At 46.3% G+C, this 22,750-nt stretch overlaps 1 protein-coding gene across 2 annotated transcripts in view; it reads left to right on the top strand.

Moving 5' to 3' along the window:
• The window catches only part of STRIP1 (striatin interacting protein 1), a 263,231-nt gene that overhangs the window by 142,544 nt on the left and 97,937 nt on the right, over positions 1–22,750 (top strand). For both annotated transcript variants that reach the window (XM_069238339.1, XM_069238338.1), the window contains exon 11: positions 17,829–17,894. In XM_069238339.1, coding sequence (XP_069094440.1) covers positions 17,829–17,894 — 66 coding nt within the window. The remainder of the gene's footprint in view (positions 1–17,828; positions 17,895–22,750) is intronic.

Below are 22,750 nucleotides of genomic sequence, written 5' to 3'. Positions count from 1 at the left end.
AAGACAAACCAGCTACTAGTCTCCTATGGCCAGGGTCGTCAGGACACAGGAGTTACTAAAGCAACAATAGCTCGTTGGATTGAATCCACCATTCAGTTTTGCCATACGAAGGTTGGAAAACCACTAACCAGCCGTCTGAAGGCACACTCTACAAGAGTAATTTCAACATCAGTTGCTCTATTTCAAGGGATCGCCTTGGACAAGATATGTCAAGCTGCAGTGTGGAAGACTATACATTCATTCGCGCAGCATTACTGCTTGGAATCAACACAAAGAACGTATTCACTTGTTGGACAGGCAGTCCTGCGTCTATTTCATTGAGGTGATATTTTTACTTGAATGTGCATGTTTAATTTTCTATACAGTGGTTTCTAACTCCTATGCAAATATTGCTTGATATGTTTTAATGTATATATGTGTATATATATGTTCGATGGCATGTGTAGCTGCAGATACACATGCTGTGCATTATCCTGCCATCTAGTGTTGGGTTCGGAGCGTTACAAGTTGTTTTTCTTCGAAGAAGTCTTTTCGAGTCACGAAACCGAGAGACTCCTCCCTTTCGGCTCCATTGTGCATGGGTGTCGACTCCATCTTAGGTTGTTTTCTTTCCGCCATCGGGTTCGGACGTGTTCCTCTTCGCTCCGTATTTCGAATCGGGAAACTTAGCTAAATATCAAAAATTCGACAGTATTGTTCTCGTTCGATACCGGGTTAGTGTTATTCTATCGGCACCGACAGCAGGAGCGCTCCGGCGGCCCTTCGGGGCTTCCGTTCTTCAGCGGGGCCTGGACGGCCCGATCACATCCATTGTCGAAGACTAATGGACCGGACCCCCTTCCGCTTCTTTCCGAAGTGCCATTCCAAGTATCCCTATACAGACCAGCACCTGGTCTGTAATCTGTGTTTATCACCAGAACACAAGGAGGATACTTTTGAGGCTTGACAAGCGTTTTGATCTAAAAAGACCCTACGTGATCGATGAGCGAGAAGACTACAAATGGCGTCGACACAGAGAGAGCAACTCGACGTCAGAGAGGAGGAAAGAATTTCCATCCAGGGATTGGACTCGGACGAATCCGAAAGTGAACAAACTTCGACGGTGCAGCGAACAGTGAGTAAAACTGCCCCGTCCAAAACTCACACACAGATTTTTAAGGCCAAGTGGACGCCACCGCCAGCAGGCCATGGCTTAACCCATGGGAAAGAAGGTGACCAAACATCGGCACCGAAAAAGGCCAGAGATTTGCCAAAGACTTCCGACTCCGGTCGAGATTCCGGCACCGAACGATCTCGACACCGAGAGTTCGACTCACCCAAAGTGAGAAAAATAGCATTGGAACCGAAAAAGACATTTTCGGAAACATCGGTACCGAAAAAAGAAGCTTCGGAGCCAAAAAGAAGCTCTTACACAGAAGATCAAGGACTTTCCATCCAAATGAAGGAAAGACATAGGTTTGAGCAGGATATAAGTATGGACTAACCGGACCATACTCAAAGGAGGTTGCATATCCAAAAAGAGACTGGAAAAATACAAACTCTCCCTCCAATTAAGACCAAAAGAAAACTGGCATTTCAGGAGACAGAAATGCAGCAGAAGGCGAAGGTGGCTAGAGAAAAATCCCCACTGTGAGAAAGTAGCCTCTTTCTAGACTTGTTACCCCCACTTTTGGCCTGTTTGTGAGTATATGTCACGGTGTTTTCAGTGTCTCACAGGGATCCTGCTAGCCAGGGCCCAATGCTCATAGTGAAAACCCTATGTTGTCGGTATGTTTGGTAAGTGTCACTTGGACCCTGCTAGCCAGGACCCCAGTGCTCATATGTTTGTGGCCTATATGTATGTGTTGTCTGTGTGATGCCTAACTGTCTCACTGAGGCTCTGCTAACCAGAACCTCAGTGGTTATGCTCTCTCTGCTTTCCAAATTTGTCACTAACAGGCTAGTGACTAAATTTACTAATTCACATTGGCATACTGGTACACCCATATAATTCCCTAGTATATGGTCCTGAGGTACCCAGGGTATTGGGGTTCCAGGAGATGCCTATGGGCTGCAGCATTTCTTTTGCCACCCATAGGAAGCTCTGACAATTCTTACACAGGCCTGTCAGTGCAGCCTGAGTGAAATAACGTCCACGTTATTTCACAACCATTTACCACTGCACTTAAGTAACTTATAAATCAGCTATATGTCTAACCTTCACCTGGTGAAGGTTGGGTGCAAAGATACTTAGTGTGTGGGCACCCTGGCACTAGCCAAGGTGCCCCCACATCGTTCAGGGCAAATTCTCCGGACTTTGTGAGTGCGGGGACACCATTACACGCATGCACCGTACATAGGTCAATACCTATGTACAGTGTCACAATGGTAACTCCGAACACGCCCATGTAACATGTCTAAGATCATGGAATTGTCACCCCAATGCCATTGTGGCATTGGGGTGACAATTCCATGATCCCCTGGGTCTCTAGCACAGAACCCGGGTACTGCCAAACTGCCTTTCCGGGGTCTCCACTGCAGCTGCTGCTGCTGCCAACCCCTCAGACAGGTTTCTGCCCTCCTGGGGTCCAGGCAGGCCTGGCTCAGGAAGGCAGAACAAAGGACTTCCTCTGAGAGAGGGTGTAACACCCTCTCCCTTTGGAAATAGGTGTGAAGGCTGGGGAGGAGTAGCCTCCCCCAGCCTCTGGAAATGCTTTGATGGGCACAGATGGTGCCCATCTCTGCATAAGCCAGTCTACACCGGTTCAGGGATCCCCCAGCCCTGCTCTGGCGCGAAACTGGACAAAGGAAAGGGGAGTGACCATTCCCCTGACCTGCACCTCCCAGGGGAGGTGCCCAGAGCTCCTCCAGTGTGTCCCAGAGCTCTGCCATCTTGGAAACAGAGGTGTCCGTGGAACACTGGACTGCTCTGAGTGGCCAGTGCCAGCAGGTGACGTCAGAGGCTCCTTCTGATAGGCTCTTACCTCTCTTGGTAGCCAATCCTCCTTCCTAGGTAGCCAAACCTCCTTTTCTGGCTATTTAGGGTCTCTGCTTTGGGGATCTCACCAGATAACGTGTGCAAGAGCTCACCAGAGTTCCTCTGCATCTCCCTCTTCACCTTCTGCCAAAGGATCGACTGCTGACTGCTCAGGGCGCCTGCAAAACCACAACAAAGTAGCAAGACGACTACTAGCAACCTTGTATTGCTTCATCCTGACTGCTTTCTCGACTGTTTCCAGGTGGTGCATGTTCTGGGGGTAGCCTGCCTCCTCTCTGCACCAGGAGCTCTGAAGAAATCTCCCATGGGTCAACGGAATCTTCCCCCTGCAACCGCAGGCACCAAAAGACCTCATCACTGGTACTCTGGGTCCCCTCTCAGCACGACGAGCGTGGTCCCTGGAACTCAGCAACTCTGTCCAAGTGACTCCCACAGTCCAGTGACTCCTCAGTCCAAGTTTGGTGGAGGTAAGTCCTTGCCTCCCCACGCTAGACTGCATTTCTGGATACCGCGTGATTTGCAGCTGCTCCAGCTCCTGTGAACTCTTCCAGGATTTCCTTTGTGCGCAGCCAAGCCTGAATCCCCGACACTCTAACCTGCAGTGCACAACCTTCTGAGTTGTCCTCCGGCGTCGTGGGACTCCATTTTGTGACTTTGTGTGGACTCCGGTTCACTCTTCTTCCAAGTGCCTGTTCAGGTACTTCTACGTGTGCTGTCTGCTTCTGTGAGGGCTCCCTGACTTGCTGGACGCCCCCTCTGTCTCCTCCTCCAAGTGGCGACATCCTGGTCCCTCCTGGGCTACAGCAGCACCCAAAAACCTCTACCGCGACCCTTGCAGCTAGCAAGGCTTGTTGCGGTCTTTCTGCGTGGGAACACCTCTGCAAGCTTCATCGCGACGTGGGACATCCGTCTTCCAAAGGAGAAGTTCCTAGCTCTCTTTTTTCTAGCAGAACTCCAAGCTTCTTCCATCCGGTGGCAGCTTCCTTGCACCATCAGCTGGCATTTCCTGGGCATCTGCCCACTCTCGACACTGTCGCGACTCTTGGACTTGGTCCCCTTGTCTTATAGGTACTCAGGTCCGGAAATCCACTGTTGCATTGCTGGTGTTTGTTCTTCCTGCAGAAACCCCCTATCACGACTTCTGTGCTCTCTGGGGGTAGTAGGTGCACTTTACACCTACCTTTCAGGGTTTTTCTAACCCTCACTGTTTTCTTACAGTCCCAGCGACCCTCTACAAGCTCACATAGGTTTGGGGTCTATTCGTGGTTCGCATTCCACTTTTGGAGTATATGGTTTGTGTTGCCCCTATACCTATGTGCTTCTATTGCAATCTACTGTAATTCTACACTGCTTGCATTACTGTTCTTGCTATTACCTGCATAATTTTGGTTTGTGTACATATATCTTGTGTACATAACTTATCCTCATACTGAGGGTACTCACTGATATACTTTTGGCAAATTTTCATAAAAATAAAGTACCTTTATTTTTAGTAATTCTGTGTATTGTGTTTTCTTATGATATTGTGTATATGACACTAGTTGTATAGTAGGAGCTTTGCATGTCTCCTAGTTCAGCCTAAGCTGCTTTGCCATAGCTACCTTCTATCAGCCTAAGCTGCTAGAAACACCTTTTCTACACTAATAAGGGATAACTGGACCTGGCACAAGGTGTAAGTACCTCTGGTACCCACTACAAGCCAGGCCAGCCTCCTACACCCACCACCAAGGTTTTCACCACAACCTTCACCACCACACTCACCACAACTGTCTCCAGTGGGAACACCCCCAATGCAGTCACCCCCACATACAGGGATGACACAGGATGATCCTGATGCATGGGACTTATATGACGCACCAGTATCAGATTACAGTCCGGATTGTTACCCAACAAAACCGTCAACTCCAGAGGACAGTACTGCATATACACAGGTACTATCCAGGCAGCTACGTTCCACAAAGTAGCAATGCATTCTGAGCCAATAGAGGATGATTTCCTGTTCAACACCTTGGCGTCCACCCACGCTTCCTACCAGAGTCTGCCAATGCTCCTGGGTATGCTGAAACACGCAAAACAAGTATTCCAGGAGCCAGTTAAAGGAAGGGCTATCACGCCTAGGGTGGAGAAGAAGTACAAGCCTCCCCCAACGGATCCTGTGTTCATAACACAACAACTTACACCGGACTCGCTGGTTGAAGGAGCAGCAAGAAAGAGAGCAAACTCTCAATCGTCAGGAGACGTACCACCGCCTGACAAAGAGAGTAGAACGTTTGACGCAGCGGGTAAACGAGTGGCAGCACAGGCAGCCAATCAATGGCGGATCGCTAATTCGCAAGCCTTACTTGCTCGCTACGACAGGGCACACTGGGACTAGATGCAACACATTATTCAATACTTGCCCAAAGAACACCAGAAACGTGCCCAGCAGGTTGTGGAAGAAGAACAGGAAATATCCAACAACCAAATAAGGTCTGCACTAGACTCGGCAGACACGGCAGCACAAACGGTCAACACTGCAGTAACCATTCGCAGGCATGCATGGTTAAGAAGCTCTGGATTCAAGCCAGAAATCCAACAAGCGGTATTGAACATGCCATTTAACCAAGAACAACTGTTTGGGCCGGAAGTGGGACACAGCAATTGAAAAGTTGAAAAAAGACACGGACACGGCCAAAGCCATGGGCGCGCTCTACTCCCCACAAGTCAGAGGCACATTTAGGAAGCCACAATTCAGAGGAGGTTTTCGAATGCAAACACCAGAGCCTTCCACCTCTCAAACCAGACCCACCTATCAGGCACAATACCAAAGGGGAGAGTTTCGTGGCTGCTATAGAGGAGGACAATTCCCAAGAGGAAGGGTAAAGTTCCAGGCACCCAAAACAAGCCAGACCAAACAGTGACTTCAATGTCACAAAACCCCAACACTTATCACCAGTGGGGGGGAGATTGACCGCATGCTATCAAAACTGGACACACATTAACCACAGATGCATGGGTCCTAGCCATTATCCAACATGGTTATTGCATAGAATTCACAAATTTCCCGCCAGATGTGCCACCAACAGGCATCTACTCACTATATTTCCTAATTCCAAACAAGGACAAAACATTAAGACCTATCTTAGATCTCAGAACACTAAATCTCTTCATCAAATCAGACCACTTCCACATGGTAACACTCCAAGACGTGGTTCCCTTACTAAAAAAGGACTACATGTCAACATTGGATCTCAAGGATGCGTACTTTCACATACCCATCCATCCTTCTCACAGAAAATACTTAAGGTTTGTAATACACGGCGTACACTATCAATTCAAAGTGTTACCGTTCGGGATGACAACGGCCCCAAGGGTATTTACAAAATGCCTAGCAGTAGTAGCTGCTCACATAAGGAGACCGCACATGCACGTATTCCCATATTTAGACGACTGGCTAATAAAAACCAACACTCAACAACAGTGTCTTCTTCACACGCAACATGTCATACAAACTCTACACAAACTAGGGTTCTCTATAAATTACCAGAAATCACATCTGCAACCATCCCAAATACAATACTTGGGAGTAACACTCAACACACAAAAGGCAATTGCCACTCCAGGCCCACAAAGGGTCCAAGCGTTCCAAAATATAACATCAAGCATACAGTCAAACCAACACTACCCAGTAAGGTTTGTAATGAAACTTCTAGGCATGATGTCTTCATGCATAGCCATTGTCCCAAATGCAAGATTACACATGCGGCCCTTACAACAGTGCCAAGCAAAACAATGGACACAAGCACAGGGTCAACTTCAAGATCTAGTGTTGATAGACCGCCAAACACACTTCTCGCTTCAATGGTGGAACCCTATAAATTTAAACAAAGGGCGGCCATTCCAAGACCCAGTGCCTCAAGCTGTTATCACAACAGATGCTTCACAGATAGGGTGGGGAGCACACCTCAACAAGCACAGCATACAGGGTCAACAATCAACAAAAACAACTTCACATAAATCATTTGGAACTGCTAGCAGTGTTTCTAGCATTAAAAGCATTTCAAACAATGATAGCCCACAAACACATTCTTGTCAAAACAGACATGACAACAATGTATTATCTCAACAAACAAGGGGGGGACACACTTGTCACAACTGTGTCTCTTAGCACAAAAGATTTGGCATTGGGCAATTCAAAATCACATTTGCCTGATAGCACAATACATACCAGGCATTCAGAACCAGTTAGCCAACAATCTCAGTCGAGGTCACCAGCAAACTCACGAATGGGAAATTCATTCCCAGATCGTACAGGATCACTTCCTCCGCTGGGGAACACCAAACATAGACCTATTTGCAACAAAAGAAAACTCAAAAGGCCAAAACTTCGTGTCCAGGTACCCACACCCTCAATCCAAGGGCAATGCACTATGGATCAGTTGGTCAGGGATATTTGCTTACACTTTTCCCCCTCTCCCACTCATTCCTTATCTGGTCAACAAACTAAGTCAAGACAAACTCAAACTAATACTCATAGCACCAACCTGGGCTCGCCAACCGTGGTACACAACACTGTTGGACTTCTCAGTAGTACCTCACATCAAATTACCAAACATACCAGATCTGTTAACACAATACAAACAACAGATCAGACACCCCAATCCAGCATCGCTCAATCTAGCAATCTGGCTCCTGAAGTCTTAGAATTCGGACATTTAAACCTTACACAAGAGTGTATTGAGGTCATTAAACAAGCTAAAATACCTCCAACAAGACATTGTTACGCAAACAAATGGAAAAGATTTGTTTGCTACTGCCACACTAATCACATTCAACCACTACATGCCTCAACAAAGGACATTGGAAGCTACTTATTACACTTACAAAAGTCTAATCTAGCATTCTCTTCCATTAAAATACATCTCACTACAATATCTGCAGATTACACATGCAACATTGCTTTTTAGAATCCCAGTCATTAAAGCTTTTATGGAGGGACTAAAATGAATCATACCCCCAACGACACCACCAGTACCTTCGTGGAACCTTAATATTGTATTAACACGACTCATGGGACCACCATTTGAACCCATGCACTCTTGTGAAATACAATACTTAACTTGGAAAGTAGCCTTTCTAATAGCTATCACATCACTTAGAAGAGTAAGTGAGATACAAGCATTTACTATTCAAGAACCCTTTATACAAATACATAAACATAAAGTGGTTCTCCGTACAAATCCCAATTTCTTACCAAAGGTCATATCACCATACCACCTAAACCAAACTGTGGAACTCCCAGTCTTCTTTCCACAACCAGACTCAGTAGCCGAAAGAGCCTTGCATACATTAGACATAAAAAGAGCACTAATGTATTACATTGACGGAACAAAACATTTTCGTAAAACAAAACAATTGTTTCTATCCTTCCAAAAACCTCATGCAGGTAATCCTATATCCAAACAAGGCATCGCCAGATGGATAGTTAAATGCATTCAAACTTGTTATATTAAAGCAAAAAGAGATTTACCTATTGCACCAAGAGCACATTCCACTAGGAAGAAAGGCGCCACAATGGCTTTTCTTGGGAATATACCTATGATAGAAATTTGTAAGGCAGCCACCTGGTCTACGCCTCATACATTCACTAAGCATTACTGTGTAGATGTGTTAGCAACACAACAAGCCACAATAGGACAGGCTGTATTAAGAACATTATTTCAAACAACTTCAACTCCTACAGGCTAAACCACTGCTTTTTGGGGAGATTAGTGCTTAATAGTCTATGCACAGCATGTGTATCTGCAGCTACACATGCCATCGAACGGAAAATGTCACTTACCCAGTGTACATCTGTTCGTCACATGAGACGCTGCAGATTCACATGCCCCTTGCCTGTAGCCGTTATTAGTTGAATGAAAATTGCAAATTTGTAAATAAATGTTCGATGGCATCTGTCGCTGTAGATACACATGTTGTGCATAGCCCGCCATCTGGTGTTGGGTCGGAGTGTTACAAGTTGTTTTTCTTCGAAGAAGTCTTTCGAGTCACGGGACCGAGGGACTCCTCCTCTTTGTCTCCATTGCGCATGGGCGTCGACTCCATCTTCGATTGTTTTGTTTTCTTTCCGCCATCGGGTTCGGACGTGTTCCTTTCGCTCCGGGTTTCGGAACGGAAAGTTGGCTCAAAATCGGAAAATTACGTCGGTATTGTTGCGTTCGGGATCGGGTTAGATAGCATCTACATCGAATCGAAACAATAACATCTCCGTTGCCCTTCGGGGTAGTTTTCGATCCCCCGTCGGGGCCTGGTGGGCCCGACCGCGTGTGACATCGACGCTGATGGAACGGACCCCGTTCCGATTCTGTCCTAAATGCCACAACAAATACCCATATACAGACCAACATTCGATCTGTAACCTGTGCCTGTCGCCCGAGCACAGGGAAGAAACTTGTGAGGCCTGTCGTGCGTTCCGGTCCCGAAAAACGCTCCGTGACCGACGAGCTAGAAGACTGCAAATGGCGTCCACGCCGACAGGACACCGAGAATTCGAGGAACAAGAAGAAGTAGAAGCCTTCTCGATCCATGAATCGGACTCGGACGAATTCGACGACCATGAAACAGTGAGTAAGACGTCGAAGATTGCACACAAGAAAACTGACAAGGCCCAGGGGACGCCACTGCCATCAGGCCATGGCTCAACCCATAAAATCGGTGACCGACCATCGGCACCGAAGAAGGCCGAAATAGTGCAGAGATCGTCCGACTCGGGTCGAGACACAGGCACCCAGCCATCTCGGGACCGAGATAGTGCTGCCGACAAAGATCGACGCCGAGATAGCGGATCCGAAGCTGCTCGACGCAGAGACAGCGGCACCGAGGAGGATCGACGCCGAGAGGGTTCGACTCCGAAAAAGAGAAAAGTCTCCTCGGAGCCGAAAAAGAGCGTGGACATAGTTTCAGTGCCAAAACGACCCGCAACCGAGCCAACTACCGGTTCCTATTCAGAGGAATAATCACTGTCCTCTCAAATGCGAAAGCATAGATTCGAGGAGGAATTACAATCCACCGAGGTGGACCACACTCAAAAACGGATTTTTATACAGAGTGGAACAGGGAAAATAAGCACCCTTCCCCCTATTAGGAGGAAGAGGAGACTTGAATTCCAACAAGACCAAGCACCACAAACCAAACTGGTGAAGAAGGTAACTCCGCCACCCTCTCCTCCACCTGTAGCTCACTTTTCACCGGCACAGACTCCGTCACATTCACCGGCTCACACCACCTTAAGCCAAGGTGACCAGGACCAAGATGCTTGGGACTTATACGACGCCCCAGTGTCAGACAACAGTCCAGAGGCGTATCCTACAAAGCCCTCACCACCAGAAGACAGCACAGCATATTCACAAGTGGTGGCTAGAGCAGCGGAGTTCCATAACGTGTCTCTACACTCGGAGCCTGTCGAGGATGACTTCCTCTTCAACACCCTCTCTTCCACACATAGCACCTACCAAAGCCTGCCTATGCTCCCAGGAATGCTAAGGCACGCAAAGGACATATTGAAAGAGCCTGTCCAGAGTAGGGCAATAACACCGAGGGTGGAAAAGAAATATAAAGCACCTCCCACACACCCAGCTTTCATCACCTCACAACTGCCACCAGATTCGGTTGTGGTAGGGGCAGCTCGCAAGAGAGCAAACTCTCACACATCGGGCGATGCACCACCCCCGGATAAGGAGAGCCGCAAGTTCGATACAGCCGGTAAAAGGGTCGCAGTACAGGCTGCAAACCAGTGGCGCATCGCTAACTCTCAAGCGCTCCTAGCGCGATATGACAGAGCCCACTGGGACGAGATGCAACACCTCATTGAGCATCTACCCACAGAACTACAAAAGAGGGCGAAACAAGTGGTTGAGGAGGGCCAAAACATCTCCAATAACCAGATACGCTCCTCTATGGACGCAGCGGACACAGCAGCAAGAACAATTAACACGACAGTAACCATACGAAGGCACGCGTGGCTACGAACATCTGGTTTTAAACCAGAGATACAGCAGGCGGTGCTCAATATGCCATTCAATGAGCAACAATTGTTCGGACCTGAAGTGGACACGGCAATTGAGAAGCTAAAAAAGGACACTGACACTGCAAAAGCCATGGGCGCGCTCTACTCCCCGCAGAGCAGAGGCACTTTCAACACCTTCCGCAAGACAACCTTTAGAGGGGGGTTTCGGGGTCAAGCCACACAAGCCAGTACCTCACATTCAACACCGTCCACCTACCAGGGACAGTACCAAAGGGGAGGCTTTCGGGGCCAATACAGAGGAGGACAATTCCCTAGAAGCAGGGGAAAATTTCAAAGCCCCAAAACACCTACAACCAAACAGTGACTCACACGTCACTCATCCCCTCCACACAACACCAGTGGGGGGAAGAATAAGTCAGTATTACCAAGAGTGGGAGAAAATAACAACAGACACTTGGGTCTTAGCAATTATCCAACATGGTTATTGCATAGAATTTCTACAAATCCCTCCAAACATACCACCAAAAGCACAGAATATATCAAAACAACATTCGGACCTCCTAGAAATAGAAGTTCAAGCATTACTGCAAAAGAACGCAATAGAACTGGTACCAGATACACAAACAAATACAGGGGTTTACTCACTGTACTTTCTAATACCAAAGAAGGACAAAACACTGAGACCAATCCTAGACCTCAGAACACTAAACACATACATCAAATCAGAACACTTTCACATGGTCACGCTACAGGAAGTGTTACCATTGCTAAAGCAACAAGATTACATGACAACCTTAGATCTCAAAGACGCGTATTTCCACATACCAATACATCCGTCGCACAGAAAATACCTAAGGTTCGTATTCAAAGGAATACATTACCAATTCAAAGTATTGCCGTTCGGTTTAACAACTGCACCAAGAGTCTTCACAAAATGCCTAGCAGTAGTGGCTGCACACATCAGAAGGCAGCAAATACACGTATTCCCGTATCTAGACGACTGGCTAATCAAGACCGACTCACTGACAAGGTGCTCACACCACACAGATCAGGTCATACAAACCCTCTACAAACTCGGTTTCACCATCAACTATGCGAAATCACACATTCTGCCGTGCAAGGTACAACAATACCCAGGAGCGACAATAGACACAACGAGGGGAATAGCCACTCCAAGTCCACAAAGGGTTCAAAATTTCCAAAAGATTATACAACGCATGTATCCAACACAAAAAATACAGGCGAAGATGATATTACAACTCCTAGGCATAATGTCCTCATGCATAGCCATTGTCCCGAACGCAAGACTACACATGAGGCCCTTACAACAGTGCCTCGCATCACAATGGTCACAAGCACAGGGTCGCCTTCTAGATCTGGTGTTAATAAACCACCTAACATACCTCTCGCTTCTATGGTGGAACAATATAAATTTAAACAAAGGGCGGCCTTTCCAAGACCCAGTGCCACAATACGTGATAACAACAGATGCTTCCATGACAGGGTGGGGAGCACACCTCAATCAACACAGCATACAAGGACAATGGGATGTACATCAAAGAAAGCTGCATATAAATCACCTCGAACTACTAGCAGTTTTCCAAGCATTAAAAGCATTTCAACCAATCATAACTCACAAATACATTCTTGTCAAAACGGACAACATGACAACAATGTATTATCTAAACAAACAGGGGGGGACACACTCGACACAGCTGTGCCTTCTGGCACAAAAAATATGGCAATGGGCAATTCACAACCACATTCGCCTAATAGCACAGTTTATTCCAGGGATCCAGAATCAACTTGCAGACAATCTCTCTTGAGATCACCAACAGGTCCACGAATGGGAAATTCACCCCCAAATTCTAACCACTTACTTCAAACGTTGGGGAACACCTCAAATAGACTTATTTGCAACAAAGGAGAACGCAAAATGCCAAAACTTCGCATCCAGATACCCACACAGGCAGTCTCAAGGCAATGCCCTATGGATGAACTGGTCAGGGATATTTGCGTACGCTTTTCCCCCTCTCCCTCTCCTTCCATATCTAGTAAACAAATTGAGTCAAAACAAACTCAAACTCATACTGATAGCACCAACATGGGCAAGGCAACCATGGTACACAACACTGCTAGACCTATCAGTAGTACCCCACGTCAAGTTGCCCAACAGGCCAGATCTGTTAACACAACACAAACAACAGATCAGGCATCCAAACCCAGCATCGCTGAATCTAGCAATCTGGCTCCTGAAATCCTAGAACTCGGACACTTAAACCTCACACAATAATGTATGGAAGTCATAAAGCAAGCTAGAAGACCATCCACTAGACACTGCTATGCAAGCAAATGGAAAAGGTTTGTTTGCTACTGTCATCATAATCAAATTCAACCATTACACGCATCTCCAAAGGATGTAGTGGGTTACTTACTACACTTACAAAAATCAAACCTGGCCTTCTCTTCCATTAAAATACACCTCGCAGCAATATCTGCATACCTGCAGATTACCCATTCAACTTCACTATTTAGGATACCTGTCATTAAAGCGTTTATGGAAGGCCTCAAAAGAATTATACCACCAAGGACACCACCCGTTCCTTCATGGAACCTCAACATCGTCTTAACAAGACTCATGGGTCCACCCTTTGAACCTATGCATTCTTGCGAAATACAATTCCTAACCTGGAAAGTTGCATTTCTCATCGCCATCACATCTCTAAGAAGAGTAAGTGAAATTCAGGCGTTTACAATACAAGAACCTTTTATCCAACTACACAAAATAAAGTAGTCCTAAGGACCAATCCTAAATTTTTGCCAAAGGTTATTTCACTGTTCCACCTAAATCAAACGGTAGAGCTACCAGTGTTCTTCCCACAGCCAGATTCCATAGCTGAAAGGGCACTACATACATTAGACGTCAAAAGAGCACTAATGTACTACATCGACAGAACTAAAAACATCAGAAAAACTAAACAACTGTTTATTGCATTTCAAAACCCTCACGCAGGAAACCCAATATTGAAACAGGGTATAGCCAGATGGATAGTTAAGTGCATCCAAATCTGCTACCTTAAAGCAAAAAGACAACTGCCCATTACACCAAGGGCACACTCAACCAGAAAGAAAGGCGCTACCATGGCATTCCTAGGGAATATTCCAATGCACGAAATATGTAAGGCAGCCACATGGTCTACGCCTCACACATTTACCAAGCACTACTGTGTAGACGTGCTATCCGCACAACAAGCCACAGTAGGTCAAGCCGTACTAAGAACCTTATTTCAGACTACTTCCACTCCTACAGGCTGAGCCACCGCTTTTGGGGAGATAACTGCTTACTAGACTATGCACAACATGTGTATCTACAGCGACAGATGCCATCGAACTGAAAATGTCACTTACCCAGTGTACATCTGTTCGTGGCATCAGTCGCTGAAGATTCACATGTGCCCACCCACCTCCCCGGGAGCCTTTAGCCGTTTGGAAGTTAGCTTCAACTTTGTACATTTGTAAATATATTAAATCTTAAATAGGTACATACTTATTCACTCCATTGCATGGGCACTATTACTAACAAACAACTCCTACCTCACCCTCTGCGGGGAAAACAATCGAAGATGGAGTCGACGCCCATGCGCAATGGAGACAAAGAGGAGGAGTCCCTCGGTCCCGTGACTCGAAAGACTTCTTCGAAGAAAAACAACTTGTAACACTCCGACCCAACACCAGATGGCGGGCTATGCACAACATGTGAATCTTCAGCGACTGATGCCACGAACAGATGTACACTGGGTAAGTGACATTTTCAATTCTTTTGATACACACTATGTACATACATACCTACTCAATTGCATTGGCACATCTAGTATACTCACAACTCCTACCTCACCCTCCGCGGGGAAAAAAAATCTAAGATGGAGTTGACGCCCATGCGCAATGGAGCCGAAAGGGAGGAGTCCCTCGGTCTCGTGACTCGAAAAGACTTCTTCGAAGAAAAACAACTTGTAACACTTCGAGCGCAACACTAGATGGCAGGATAATGCACAGCATGTGAATCTGCAGCGTCTCATGCCACGAACAGATGTACACTGGGTAAAAAATGCTCGCACCCACCATCTACTGTGGGCATAACGGTTATTAGGAGTACTGCTGGCTATTCAGACTCAAGCACGTGAATTTATGAAAGATCCAAAACTGGATAAGAAAACAAGTTACTTACCTGTAACTACAATTATCCAGTATTGGTATCTTTCATAAATTCACATGCGACCCACCTTCTTCCCCTTTGAGGCTCACATTTCCTTTCCATTACATACTCTTCACTCTAGCGTTAGAAAATCTGAGGAAATGAGCCTCTTTGGGGAACATTGTAGAGGGTGCTGGACCTGATTGGTCATAAGTCAAGTTTGCTTCTTTTTTTTTACAAAAGAACATGGGTAGGCTAATGTGTGATTTTGCTAGCATTATAGCCTATGAAAGTTTTTACTTACTGCTTTTTTACTATACTGTGGGACTCCCACTTCGACAACTGGGATGATTCAAGCATGTGAATTTATGAAAGATACCAATACTGGATAACTGTAGTTACAGGTAAGTAACTGGTTTTCTTTCATATCACTGGTGTTCAAAATCGGGTCTCTAGTTGGCAGTCGGTTTGAACCCTGTCCAAGTACGGACCCTCACTCTAGTCAGGATAAGGGAGATACCTGCTCAGATAACCCCTGCTCACCCCCTTGGTAACTTGGCACGAGCAGACAAGCAATGTGTAAAGCATTTGCACATAACACACAGTAATAAATGAAAACACTAAAAAAGGACACCACACCAGTTTTAGAAAAATAGTTCAAATTTATCTATACAAGATGAGACCAAATAAGATAAAAATCCACCATACAGTAATAGATATATGAATTCTGCAATATGTACCCAAAAATACAGTTCCTTGAAGTCGATAGCTCCACCTGGGGCTATCACGGTGTTGTGATCAGCAAAACCAACAGTTCAGGCCGTCTGCGGCGTCGTGGGCAAGATACAGTGTGGGGAAGACCAGCAAACAGTACCTTGGATTTGCAGGGTGTCGTGATCCTCACAGTGAGCTCTGGGGAGTGGCGTCGCAGGCGTTGCGGTGTCAGTTCCGGAGTCGGTGCGTGGGTTGTCGGGCCCTTGAAGTCACATGCGTCACAGTGGTTTTTCTCCTTGAACAGCACAAAACACAGTTCCCAGTGCTGTAGGAAGATGAAACTGAAGTCTTTGATATCCCTGAGACTTCCAACAGGAGGCAAGCTCTACTCCAAGCCTATGGAGAACTCTCTCAAGCAGGACACACAGCAAAGTTCACCCTTTGCACTCTTTTCAGGCAGAAGCAGCAACTGCAGGCCAGTCCAGCAAAGCAACACAGCAAAGGGACAGTACTCCCCCTCCAGCTTTTCAGCTCTTCCCCTGGGTAGAGGTTCCTCTTGATTCCAGAAAGATTCTAAAGTCTGGGGTTTTGGGTCTTCTTCTTATACCCCTTTCTGCCTTTGAAGTTGGCTTACTTCTAAGCAAAGTCTCAAGTGTTTGCAAGATCCTTCCTTGTCCATGCCAGATCCCAGACACACACCAGGGGGGGGTTGGAGACTGTATTGTGTGAGGGCCGGCAGTGTCCATTCAGGTGTGAATGACCACTCCTCCCTCCCCTCCCCTCTAGCTCAGATGGCTCATCAGGATATGCAGGCTACACCCCGCCCCCTTTGTGTCACAGTCTAGAGAGAGGTGCAAAACAGCCCAATTGTCAAACTGACCCAGACAGACAATCCACAAACAGGCAGAGTCATAGAATGGTTTAAACAAGAAAATGCCTACTTTCTAAAAGTGACATTTTCAAACAGACATTTTAAAACCAACTTAACTAAAAGATATATTGTTAAAATGTGAGTTTGGAGACCCTCAGTCTGCTCTCAAAGGGAGTCTGTGCTTTAAGGATATTTAAAGGCAGCCCCCATGTTAACCTATGAGAGAGATAGGCCTTGCACAGTGAAAACCGAATTTGGCAATATTTCACTATTAGGACATATAAAACACCCTAGTATATGTCCTACCTTAAACATACACTGCACCCTGCCCATGGGGCTACTTAGGGCCTACCTTAAGGGTGCCTTACATGTAGTAAAAGTGAAGGTTGATTCATGGCAAGTGGACACACTTTCCAAGTTGAATTGGCAGTTTAAAACTGCACACACAGATACTGCAGTGGCAGGCCTGAGCCATGTTTACAGGGCTACTAATGTGGGTGACACGACCAGTGCAGCAGGCCCACTAGTAGCATTTGATTTACAGGCCCTGGGCACCTCTAGTGCACTTTACTAGGGACTTACTAGTAAATCAAATATGCCAATCATGAATAAACCAATCAACAATACAATTTGCACAGAGAGCATATGCACTTTAGCACTGTTTAGCAGTGGTAAAGTGCCCAGAGTCCTAAAGCCCACATAAACTGGTCAGAAAAATGAGGAGGAAGGAGGCGCAAAGATTGGGGATGACCCTGCAGAAACGGCCAGGTGCAACAACTGGCTTGTCATTTTCTCTCTTAATCATTTTCAACCGCTTTTTTGATGTTGTTTCTGCTTTGTTGGGTACATTGCTGGGGATTTCTTTTGTTCCCACTTGCTTGCTTTTGGTTGCTCATTCTGGGTTTTGATTTTTGCACTGTATATTCACTTGTTGCACTCACATCGGATAGGTTTCTCTCTTACTAACCATGTGATTGTGGCAGCGTTAGGTTGCTGCATTATCTTTCTCCCATCGGAAATAACAATGTTGACCAGTGGCTTGGTATTATTTCTTTTTTCTCTCTTGCAGGGAGAAGGATATTGAGATGTTCCTTGAAAACAGTCGTAGCAAATTTATCGGCTACACTTTGGGAAAGTAAGTACTGGTTGCCTGCTTTTTTCTTATGATGTTCAGACTTCCTTGTAGGATATGTTTAAGATTTGGGATGTGTTTTGATTAGGACTTTCTCATGTAATTGTGGCATAGCAGTACTTTCAGTTAATATTATTGTTTACAATGTGCAACAATCATGCGCTAAATGTTATGTAGGTACCAGTGCCTGCAGCAGTTAAGAAGGGCCTTCAAAATGTATCATGGCCAGATCAAGATAGCAAAAAAGGATTATTTCTCTAAACAAATTGAGGAAGCAAAGTTTGATCAAAAAACGATCTTTATGATTGCTAAGTCGTTCCTACAACCTAAAGCATTGACTAGAGAAATTCCCCCTTCACAAAGTTTATGTAATCAAATGTTCGATGGCATCTGTTGCTGCAGATACACATGTTGTGCACAGTCCGCCATCTGGTGTTGGGTCGGAGTGTTACAAGTTGTTTTTCTTCGAAGAAGTCTTTCGAGTCACGAGACCGAGGGACTCCTCCTCTTTGCTTCCATTGCGCATGGGCGTCGGCTCCATCTTAGATTGTTTTTTTTCCGCCCTCGGGTTCGGACGTGTTCCTTTTCGCTCCGGGTTTCGGGACGGAAAGATAGTAAAAACTTCGAAAAATTACGTCGGTATTGTTTCGCCCCGGGATCGGGATAGTTAAAATCGACACCGAATCGTGAAGAGCTCCGGTAGCCCTTTGGGGTAATTTCGATCCCCCGTCGGGGCCTGGTCGGCCCGACCGCGTGTAACATCGACACCGATGGAACGGACCCCGTTCCGATTCTGTCCTAAATGCCACAATAAATATCCATATACGGACCAACATTTGGTCTGTAACTTGTGCCTGTCACCCGAGCACAAGGAACAAACTTGTGAGGCCTGTCGTGCGTTCCGGTCCCGAAAAACGCTCCGTGACCGTCGAGCCAGAAGACTACAGATGGCGTCCACGCCGACAGAACACCGAGAGTTCGAGGAACAAGGAGAAGAGGAGGAAGCCTTCTCCATCCACGAAACGGACTCAGATGAATTCGACGTCGACGAAACTGTGAGTAAGACGTCGAAAAGCACACAGCACAAGAAAATAGACAAGGCCCAGGGGACGCCACTGCCAACTGGCCATGGCTCAACCCATAAAGGTGACCGTCTATCGGCACCGAAAAAGGCCGAACCGGTGCCCAGATCGTCCGACTCGGGTCGAGACACAGGCATGCAACATTCTCGGGACCGAGAAAGTGTTGCCGAAAAAGATCGACGCCGAGAAGGCGGAGCCGACGCTGCGCGACGCAGAGACAGCGGCACCGAGGATGATCGACGCCGAGAAGGCTCGACTCCGAAAAAGAAGAGATTCGCCTCGGAGCCGAAAACAAAAAAGGACACAGTTTCGGTGCCAAAACAATCAGCAACCGAAACCAAACCACTACCGGCTCATATTCAGAGGAACATTCATTGTCCTCTCAAATGCGTAAACACAGGTTTGAAGAGGAGCTACAGACTACTGATGTAGACCATACACAAAAGAGGATCTTCATCCAGAGTGGAACGGGGAAGATTAGCACTCTTCCACCCATCAAGAGAAAAAGGAGACTAGAGTTCCAAACTGAACAACTAACACCACAAGCAAAGGTGGCAAAGAAAGCAACTCCGCCACCCTCTCCTCCACCTGTAACTCAAATATCACCGGCACAAACTCCGTCACATTCACCGGCTCACACCACCATGAGCCAAGATGACCAAGATGCTTGGGACCTATACGACGCACCAGTGTCAGACAATAGCCCAGAGTCATACCCTACCAAGCCATCACCACCCGAGGACAGCACAGCGTATGCGCAGGTGGTAGCTAGGGTAGCAGAATTCCACAACGTGTCGTTACACACAGAACCTGTTGAGGATGACTTCCTTTTTAACACCCTCTCCTCCACCCATAGCAACTACCAATGCCTGCCTATGCTTCCGGGAATGCTAAGGCACGCGAAGCAAATCTTCAAAGACCCCGTCAAGAGTAGAGCAATCACTCCAAGGGTAGAGAAGAAATATAAAGCACCTCCCACAGACCCTGCTTTTATCACCTCTCAACTGCCACCAGACTCAGTTGTGGTAGGAGCAACTCGCAAACGAGCCAATTCACACACATCGGGCGATGCACCACCCCCGGATAAGGAAAGCCGAAAATTTGACGCAGCTGGGAAAAGAGTCGCTGTACAAGCTGCCAGCCAGTGGCGCATCGCCAACTCTCAGGCGCTCCTAGCGCGCTATGACAGAGCCCATTGGGATGAGATGCAGCATCTCATCGAGCATCTACCCAAGGAATTTCAGAAGCGGGCAAAACAAGTGGTTGAGGAGGGACAAAACATCTCCAATAACCAAATACGCTCCTCTATGTATGCAGCGGACACAGCTGCAAGAACAATAAACACTGCAGTTACCATCAGAAGGCACGCATGGTTGCGCACATCTGGCTTTAAGCCAGAAATACAGCAAGCAGTACTCAATATGCTGTTCAACGAACAACAATTGTTCGGACCAGAGGTTGACACGGCGATTGAGAAGCTGAAAAAGGACACTGACACAGCCAAGGCCATGGGCGCACTCTACTCCCCGCAGAGCAGAGGCACTTTCGGCACCTTCCGTAAAACAACATTCAGAGGAGGGTTTCGGGGTCAGGCCACACAAGCCAGCACCTCACAATCAACACCGTCTACCTACCAGGGACAGTACCAAAGGGGAGGTTTTCGGGGCCAGTACAGAGGAGGACAATTCCCAAGAAACCGGGGGAAATTTCAAAGCCCCAAAACCCCAACAACCAAACAGTGACTTACAGGTCACTCAACCCCTCCACATAACACCAGTGGGGGGAAGACTAAGTCAGTTTTATCAATCATGGGTGAATATAACAACAGACACTTGGGTCTTAGCAATTATCCAACATGGTTATTGCCTAGAATTTCTACAGATCCCTCCAAATATCCCACCCAAAACACAAACAATGTCAAAACAGCATTTAGACCTTCTAGAAATAGAAGTTCAAGCACTACTGCAAAAAGAAGCAATAGAACTGGTACCATGTACAGAAATAAACACAGGCGTCTATTCACTGTATTTTCTAATACCCAAAAAGGACAAAACACTGAGGCCAATCTTAGATCTCAGAATACTAAACACCTTCATCAAATCAGACCACTTTCACATGGTCACGCTACAAGAAGTGTTACCACTGCTAAAGCAACAAGATTACATGACAACCTTAGATCTCAAAGACGCGTATTTCCACATACCGATACATCCTTCGCACAGGAAATACCTAAGGTTTGTATTCAAGGGAATACACTATCAATTCAAAGTCAGAGTATGTCATACAAACCCTCTACAAACTCGGGTTCTCCCTCAACTACACAAAATCAAACATTGTGCCGTGCAAAATACAGCACTACTTAGGAGCGGTAATCAACACAACAAAAGGATTAGCCACTCCGAGTCCACAAAGGGTTCAAAATTTTCACAAGGTCATACAGGCCATGTATCCAACACTAAAAATACAGGCAAAAGTGGTTTTAAAACTCCTAGGCATGATGTCCTCATGCATAGCCATTGTCCCAAACGCAAGACTGCACATGAGGCCCTTACAACAGTGCCTAGCATCACAATGGTCACATGCACAGGGTCACCTTCTAGATCTGGTGTTGATAGACCGCCAAACATACATCTCGCTTCTATGGTGGAACAGTACAAATTTAAACAAAGGGCGGCCGTTCCAAGACCCAGTGCCACAATACGTAATAACAACAGATGCTTCCATGACAGGGTGGGGAGCACACCTCGATCACCACAGCATCCAAGGACAATGGGACGTACATCAAACAAAACTGCATATAAATCACCTCGAATTACTAGCAGTATTCCTGGCGCTAAAAGCATTTCAACCCATCATAACCCACAAATACGTTCTTGTCAAAACAGACAACATGACAACAATGTATTACCTAAACAAGCAAGGGGGAACACACTCGACACAGCTATGTCTCCTAGCACAAAAGATATGGCAATGGGCAATTCACAACCACATTCGCCTAATAGCACAGTTTATTCCAGGGATCCAAAATCAACTAGCAGACAATCTCTCTCGAGATCACCAACAGGTCCACGAATGGGAGATTCACCCCCAAATCCTAAACACTTACTTCAAAATTTGGGGTACACCGCAAATAGACCTTTTTGCCACAAAGGAGAACGCAAAATGACGAGACTTCGCATCCAGGTACCCACACAGACAGTCTCGAGGCAATGCCCTATGGATGAACTGGTCAGGGATATTTGCATACGCTTTTCCCCCTCTCCCTCTCCTTCCATATCTAGTAAACAAATTGAGTCAAAACAAACTCAAACTCATATTAATAGCACCAACATGGGCAAGACAACCTTGGTACACAACACTACTAGACCTGTCAGTAGTACCACACGTCAAGTTGCCCAACAGGCCAGATCTGTTAACACAACACAAACAGCAGATCAGGCATCCAAACCCAGCATCGCTCAATCTAGCAATCTGGCTCCTGAAATCCTAGAATTCGGACATTTAAACCTCACTCAAGAATGTATGGAAGTCATAAAACAAGCTAGAAGGCCATCCACTAGACACTGCTATGCAAGCAAATGGAAAAGGTTTGTTTGCTACTGCCATAATAATCAAGTTCATCCATTACACGCATCCCCAAAAGATGTAGTGGGATACTTACTACACTTACAAAAGTCAAATCTAGCCTTCTCTTCCATAAAAATACACCTTGCAGCAATATCTGCATATCTGCAGATTACTCATTCAACTTCACTGTTTAGGATACCCGTCATTAAA

Source organism: Pleurodeles waltl, chromosome 6, assembly GCF_031143425.1.
Source record: "Pleurodeles waltl isolate 20211129_DDA chromosome 6, aPleWal1.hap1.20221129, whole genome shotgun sequence".
In the NCBI taxonomy this organism is placed as follows: Eukaryota; Metazoa; Chordata; class Amphibia; order Caudata; family Salamandridae; genus Pleurodeles; species Pleurodeles waltl.
This window is presented reverse-complemented; position numbering and strand designations above follow the sequence as displayed.